This window comes from Panthera tigris, chromosome A3 (assembly GCF_018350195.1).
Source record: "Panthera tigris isolate Pti1 chromosome A3, P.tigris_Pti1_mat1.1, whole genome shotgun sequence".
Classification (NCBI taxonomy): Eukaryota; Metazoa; Chordata; class Mammalia; order Carnivora; family Felidae; genus Panthera; species Panthera tigris.
The window spans coordinates 139228224-139236406 of NC_056662.1; the positions used below are offsets into that span (position 1 = coordinate 139228224).

The 8183-nt window shown below is 40.4% G+C and overlaps 1 protein-coding gene across 4 annotated transcripts in view; it reads left to right on the forward strand.

Moving 5' to 3' along the window:
• The window catches only part of SH3YL1 (SH3 and SYLF domain containing 1), a 40725-nt gene extending 33968 nt beyond the window's left edge, over positions 1-6757 (forward strand). For 3 of the 4 annotated variants that reach the window (XM_007087254.3, XM_042982612.1, XM_042982610.1), the window contains one exon: positions 5902-6757. In XM_007087254.3, coding sequence (XP_007087316.3) covers positions 5902-6092 — 191 coding nt within the window. In that variant the 3' untranslated portion in view covers positions 6093-6757. Of the gene's footprint in view, positions 1-325; positions 372-1256; positions 1288-5901 lie in introns of those variants that run through there. The other variant, XM_042982611.1, reaches the window with a different exon arrangement.
• The last annotated feature ends 1426 nt before the right edge of the window (positions 6758-8183 follow it).

Consider the following 8183-nt stretch of genomic DNA (forward strand, 5'->3'; position numbering starts at 1 on the left):
CTTTAGAAAATGTTCTTTGAAAGAAGTAAGCAATTATTTAGAAATGTGAACGGGACACACAGTGAAGGCAGAGGTTAACCAGCTGTAAAATAGCCTATTTTTCACATCATCTTGTATCACTGGAATCACAGAACCATATACTCCTGGGTAAGCAAACTACCTGGGCATTATCTGTGTGGTGGAAACAGATTGGCGAGGTAACTAAGTACCCATTTAACAAAAAATTATAAAGATATTTCAAAAATGTCTCTTAAGCAGAGTTCCTTGAACAGAAGTCAACCTTTTCCTGCTAGATTAGATTTTCTGACTTTCCTCTTTCTTCCAGCCTGGTTTCAGTTGTTTGGAGCCCAGTTCTGGCCATCCTTTCCCAGGTAATTCCCTTCAGGGAGTGGATGCAGAGGCCTGTGTTCAGAGCCAGTCTGATGGCCTGGGCTTGACTTTGGGAGAGTGCTGTGCTGTGGTCTCAGGCATAGTGAAAAAACCCCGACAGGTTTTAAAAAATGTATTTTGTTCTTGAAAATGTGATTTACAGCCATGGTATAGATAACTGAGAGTGTTAAATGTGACCTTTGGACACATCCTTCGGAAGCAAAAGGGGTCAACATATAAATGTTTATGCCCAAGTAGCATAAACATCTAAGACTTTATATTGTGGTCTTTTACTTTTAAAGACTGTTAGAATTAGACCCATACTTAGGTATCCTGCAATTAAAGGGGTTCTTACATTTGAGGTCAACAGACAAGCTGAGTTGCTTGGGGAGGGGGGCCCAGCAGGGACGCTGAGGGACAAGGGATGACAGATGCTGTAGACTTAGCAAGGGGTGCTTAGTAAGGTGACAGTGGGGACTGCAGCCCTTTCCTAGATTTCTCTAGAGCTCACGCCCATAGGCCAGGTGCCTAGAGAATGTTAGAAATACCCCCCAAAAGGCACGGAGGGAAGTGTCAAGTTATAAGAAACAAAACCCTGAGTGGGCTCTGGAAGGAGACTCAGACTTGAATTCAATACTTTCATCACTAGCTGTGTGATCCAAGGATAACGTTACCGGCCCGTGGTTGGTTGGTTGGTGGGATTTTGTTTTTATATTTGAGGGTAGGATGAGTTAAGGTGTACAAACAGTGGGCACTAGGTTAGTATTAATTTATTTTGTCCTTTCTCCAAATAAAAGTTTTTGAAGAAAAAAAAAAATGAAAGGGAAGGCTTAAAGTCTATTTTTAAAATAAAACTTACTTCACATTATTGTGTGTTTAAAAAACAGCCGTGAAACCAGTTAAACTCTTGCCAAGGACCTTCTCACATCCTGGCAGAGCATTCCTGGAGAGAAAAGTCACAATGCACAGGCCTGAGCTGAGGTTCAAGCCCATTCACCAGGACACCCAGGCCCCCTCTTAGCCTGTCCCATGCCCACCGACAAGCTGTAGTTCTGCATGGGCTGCTGGGCATAGCAGTAGTTTCCAAGCTGCACGTACTTCTGTTTCGCACCCTTTGGAGGCTCCGGCTACGTGCCGCTTGGGCCTGACACGGAGACAACCGGGAAGGTCCACAGTCTCTGCAACAGGCTGTGTCCTTCGACGTCAGTATCCATTGCCTGCCTCCTATCCGCCCAGTAGTTTGCAGTGACAATCTGGGCACACCCATTGCAGCGGCCACCCTGTGCTGCGTGGATGGCCAGGAGCGCCCCGGAACTAAGTCTCTGGATGCCAGTAGCACCCCCCCGAGTCGTGACAACCACAAATGCCCAGACATTACCTTTTGAGAAGTGCGTGTCTGGTGACCTCACCTAGTGGCCTCATCTGCCTCACTCACCACTGACTCTGACTCTTCTCCAGAGACCATGGTCCCCAAAGTGACAGACCCCACACCTGGCCTGAGGCGATGTGGGTGTGAGAGTTAAATCAGCCATGCAATTCCTCACTACATTAAATGTGTCACAAAACCAAAGATGTGTTCTCCTACTTCTGCCTGCCTTGAAATGGACCTTCCAAAGGCTGAGATTCCTCTCCTGAATTATGTCTGGGGCCAGATGTATTTATTGGCTGCATATGGGTTACATTATGCAGACTTCCATCAGAAAGCCACTGGGAGTAACTAGTGAAGTCCTGTAGACCCAGTCTTGCTAATTAGGAGCCTCAGGGCAGCTGCCAATCACTCAAGCTGATTGTAATCTGTTTCCTGTTAAGGGTAGTCCTGATTTGGGAGAGAAAAATAAGCTGTATTTGAATTAAACTTGAATTATGATGAAAATGACTAATTGTTTCAAAGAGCCTCCATATTTTTTAAACACGGGAATATAAAACTTGAAGGCATATAACTCAGAAGAAAATGCATCCGTGAATTCCAGATATTTTAGCAATTGGTGGGGTCTGTTTCCAAGGTCCCCAGAGGGCTCTCCCTTCCTGGAAGGACATACCTCCTTTCAGAGAAAAGGCTCGCCTATTTTTAAAATAAATTATTTTGTGGGCATTAAAATTTTCCTCATGGAAATTATCCCTAATATATCAGTAAAGAAGAACTTTAAGTCATGTTGATTGAAGAAAAAACTAACAGGTTACAGCATTGAATGGCCTGTGGACAGTCACCTCCAGGGAGCGCCTGCCTCCCCCCCGCCCGCCATCTTGGCCCAGCCTCTGTTTGCATGTGCAGGAATTTCCCAGCAACTGCTTGAACTGCCGACTCTCCTAGGGCACACCGTGTCTGCCTATCCGGGGCACATTCTTCTCTAGATGTGCCAGCAATCTCAATGTACCAACCTCCTCAAACCCCACAGCCCTGCCTTGTTCTCCGCTGCATCTCAGAACCACCTGCCTTGCCCTTCTCCACCTGTTCCACCACCACTTTGTCTTTAGTTCATTTGGAAACTGCAGTCCAGAGGAAAGTGGACAACACCTGAGTGAGAGGGCAGGGACTGAACTAAGTCCGCCGTCCTCTTTTCATTTAGTTCATAATATCTTTCTTCCTCTAAGTATTCATCGTGAAATATTTTCCTAAGACTGGTAAAAACCAGTTCTGTTATCAGTGATTACCCAGGACCATCATCCAACATTCTTATCATTTGGAGAGTCCTGATAACTCAGTGATGCAGAAAAATATGCCAATTCTCCCTGAAAATTTGCCTAACAAAAGTAAAATGCCCTGATAAATCCAAGTTCAGTCTGTTGAAAACAATTTAATACTTTCGTGGCTGCTGAGTACTTTGGGGTATGATGTCAATGGTGCTTATGAGTAGCTGGGGACAGACTTCTGGGATTCAGATCTCAGCTCCCTGGACAAGTTGCCTAACACCTTCCACCTCAGTTTCATGTTCTGCAAGGTGGGGATGACGGTGGCTGCCTCGCTGGAGATGAGGCCTAGAGGGGCACGTGTCTTGTGCTGTTACAGTGCCCGACTCTGTGAACAGGAGGCCGCTCGTATGATATACTCAGGGCTGTTGCCTGTTACCACTGTGATCCTCTTTTAATGCATTTCTACTTTTTGTACCTCGTGCCACAAACACACACCTGTATGGCTGCTAAGATGGCTATGACTTCCAGAACATTCCTGACGTTTCCTAGCACTCTTTTTGCTTGCTTCTTTGTATTATCAGATGTGTCTGACAAGGAGAAAGGAGGAATTACTTGAGGGTTTTCGTTCATTGTTTGCTTAATAGAGGTTGAGCTTTATGTATGGAGGTGATAAACGTAATTATTGATAAGAAACTGATTTTCAGAATGATTTTTTTCTCCAACGTTAACCTACATTCCACTGATCTAATGATGAAGAGGCCTGACACAAGGACTTGCTGTGTGTCCCACGTCCATGCAGCCTCTCAGTCACTTGTCACTTGTCACATAGGCGGTAATGACCAATGTGTGTTGGCTGCCGCATGCACTGGCTTTGAGGATATGCAGGTAAAACATCACCATTTTACTCTTCTGTGACATACTTTTAACTTCTTCCTTAAAGTGGACAGACGAAAAGTTAATACAGTAAGAACCTACAAATATGCAGAACATGTCTGTATTATAGAGAGAACTAATGCCAGTAATATCTGTAATGTAATTATATTAGTTGTTATTAGGGTTATTTCTCTGGGAGAACTCGAAGAACCGCATGCCACATGCTTTACAGGAAGAAGTGTGGCCCCATCTTGCGTGAGCTACAAATTCAGTGTTTCAGTCAATGTGGCTTAATTAAAGTGCTGATTACTTTTATTTCTTACTGACAGGCCAGATTGGGTTTATTTTTTATTGTAATAGTATAGGCTGAAATAAGGAACTGGTTTGTAGAATTCGGTTATGTATGTTTTCAGTGTATCCCCACTAAGATGCACTTATCAAGCATCTAATTGCCTAATAAGTGCACAAAATACGCGAAATAGAAATATAACAATTCCAAGGAGATGACTACACAGAAAGTATGTTTCTTTTTATTTCTTATGACGCTCTACAGTTTCTAATATTTAATGTCTTTTCCTCATATTAACTCCTCAATTCTCAGGGTATTTTTTCCTAATACAAAAGATTCTACACATTGTGTCGAAGCTCTTGTGCGTGTGCAGACACACTTCTTGCTGTGCTGGTTTGAGTTTATCTCTGTTTTGAGAAAAAGGATATAGTAAGCACAGAAATGAAAACAGCCGTGAAGCCTATGGGGAAATGTGCTGAATCGGCAAAATTTGCATGTCAGCTGGAACCCTCAAAACCAAGGCTACACAGCATGATTTTTCTTTTTAACATTTTATTTTATTTTATTTTCATCATGATAAGTCTAATCTCGACCCCTTTTTTCCCCCATCCCTCTACCCACATCTGCTCTGGTGACTGTCAGTTTGTTGTGTATAGTTAAGAGTCTATTTCTTGGTTCTCCCTCCCTCTCTCTCTTTTTTCTTTCTTTGCACATTTGTTTTGTTTCTTAAATTCCACATATGAGTGAGATCATATGGTATTTGTCTTTCTCTGACTTATTTCGCTTAGTATTATACTCTCTAGCTCTGTCCTGGAGTATGGTTTTCCAGTCAAATCATGAGCATAGATGTCTAACAGCTACAGTTCAAGGAAGCCATAATGGTTGCTCTGTTAAAAAGGGGGAAATGTGGGGCATCTGGGTGGCTCTTTTGCTTGAGTATCTGACTCTTGATTTTGCCTCAGGTCATGATCCCAGGGTTGTGGGATTGAACCCTGCTTGAGATTCTCTCTCTCTTTCTTCCTCTCCCTCTCCCTCTGTCCCTATCTGCAGCAGCAACCCCCCCCATAAAATAAAAAAATAAATAAATAAAAGGGGGAAAATGTAAATACAGTTGACCTTTGAAAAATGGAGGGTCGGGGGTTAGGCGCACCAAAGCCCATATAGTTGAAAATCCACATAAAACTTTTGACTTCCCCAAAACTTAACTATTAATAGCCTATCATCGGCCAGAAGCCTTGCCAAAAGCATAAGTAGTAGATTAACACATATTTTGTATGTTATAAGTATCATATGTTGTATTCTTATAATAAACTAAGCTAGATAAAAGAAAATGTTATTAAGAAAGCAAGGAAAATACATTTACAGGGCCATGCTGTTTATCAAAAAATCCACATGTCTGTGCACCTGTGCAGTTCAAACCCGTGTTATTCCACAGTCGGCTCATAGTATTACCTTACAGGTTATTCAAAATGCAAACAATTATAACCACAGATATTTGCTAAATACATAGTTAACTATATAATAACATACAGTTTGACCTGTGTGGATTTAGGAAATGTTATTACCAAACATTTGCTCTTTTCAAAGAAGGAAATCATACAGACCACATGCTGTGAATTCTGCCAGAACATCAAGTCCTAAAAAAAAAGTTAACTTATATCTTAGATACACACTCTTCTCAGGGTTTCCCATTAAAAATGTGAATAATTTAAATAATTTTGTTTGTTTGTTTGTTTTAGGCAATTTGAATCAACCCATAGAAGTGACAGCACTATATTCTTTTGAAGGACAACAGCCAGGGGATTTGAATTTTCAAGCTGGAGACAGAATCACGGTTATATCAAAAACAGATTCTCATTTTGATTGGTGGGAAGGGAAGCTTCGAGGTCAAACTGGCATTTTTCCAGCCAACTATGTTACCATGAATTAAAGTTTATATTGTTTTCTTCTTTGAGAATTACAAAACATTTATTTCCACACTGATAGGATTTACTATCCAGTTAAGCAATGTTTAATATATACTTTAAAAATACTTCTCTTTATTCCATAAACTTTTATCCAGTATATAAAAAATTTTTTCTATCAATAAGTGGTTAACTTACGTATCTTTAAATACTTTGTACTAATTTTATAATACACTATTTAAGAGTTAATATCATCCATTCATCAAGGTCACAGCCCTTTTGTGTTAATTATCAAACATCAATAAACATATGAGCGGCTATGTATACGGTAATTGCCATTATAATTTGAGAATCTTAAAGGTCGGAGCATGAATACCAGTTCATGTTATTTCTATTTGCAAAGTGACCAGAGAAGAAGAAATTAGCTTAACGAGGGTATTAAGTAATCCTTCTAGTTGTAGATATGAACTAGATATATGAATCCTGAAAAATGATCTTTATCTCTTCAAAAATTGCATATATGTGTATTGAAAGCAGAAACCTCCTTTTGCAAAGAAGTTCAGCCATTCTGCATTCCACAAAGATGACATTAACTTTTCTTCTGTGCGAGGTTATGTTTGTGCATTTCTGGAAGAAGAATCAACTTATGGTGACATGGCCCAGTTGTTCCAAAATAAATGTTTTTTAAATGATAAGTTAATGACTTGATTTTGGTTTCTTTACTCTCTCTGTGTAAAGTTAGAGGCCCTGACGTTTGCCTGAAGGTTAAATAAAACCCACCGGTGTGATTGGCTGCCTAACTTGTTTTCTTTTTGGCTTTACTGATATATACTTAACAAACACAATTATAAAATATTTAAAGGCTACAATGTGATGATACGTATACATACATATACACTAGGGAAGGGTTACCAATGAGTTAATTGACACACCCGTCATTTCACAAGTTTTTTTGTTGTTGTTTTGTTTCCTTCTTTGTTTGGTTTGGTGAGAACACTGAAGTTGTACTCTCTTAGTAAATCCCGATTATACTGTATTATACTGTATTATCAAGCATGGTCGACATGCTGTACGTGAGATCCCTGGAACTTATTCCTCCCATAGCTGGGAGTTTGTATGCTTTACCAATATCTCCTAATTTTCCCCATCTCCCAGCCCCTGGTAGCCACCTCTCTACTCTCTGTTTCTATGAGTTTGGCTTTTTTAGATTTCCATACAAGTGAGATCATGCGGTATTTGTCTTTTTCTGACTGATTTATTTCACTTAGTATAGTGCCCTCAAGGTCCATCCATAATTTCGCAAATTCCAGGATTTTGTTCTATATGTGTGTCTCACATTTTCTTTATCCTTTCAGCCATTAATAGACACTTAAGGTTTTCTATATATAATAACATGTCATCTGTAAACAGTGACAATTGTGTTTGCCCTTTCTAATGTGGCTGCCTTTTTATTCATTCCATAACTGGAAGCCTGTATTTCTCACTCCCCTTCATGTCCCTTTATTTCTTTTTCTTTCCTAATTACACTTCTAGGACTTCCTATACTATGTTGAACAGAAGTGGCAAGAGTGAGGATCCTTGTTTGTTCCTCATCCTAGAGGAAAAGCGTTTGGATTTTCACTGTTGAGTATGATGATAGCTGTTGCTGGTTATATGTGTGCATATTGTCTAATCTCCACATAGTTTTGAATTTTCCAAGTTTTTTTTTTTCTTGTGATTTCTTGTGACTGTATTCAGAAAAGATTGCTTGATATAATTTCAGTCTTTTGAAATTAGGATTTGCTTCGTGGCCTGACGTGTGATCTGTCCTGCAGAATGTTGCATGCCCACGTGAGCACAATGTGTATCCTGCTGCCGTAGGATGGAATGTTCTGCATGTGTCTGTGGGTCCACCCGGTCTGACGTGTAGCCTGGGTCCAGGGTTTCCTCACCGATTTTCTGTCTAGATAATCCACCCACTGTTGGAAGCGGGGGATTGAAGTCTCCACCACCACCACCCATCCGGACTATATTGCTGTCTATTTCTCCCTTTAAGTCTGTCAATGTCTGCTTTATATAAAACCTTTTTAAAAATTTTTTTGTTTATTTTTGAGAGAGTGAGAGAGGCAAAGCTTGAG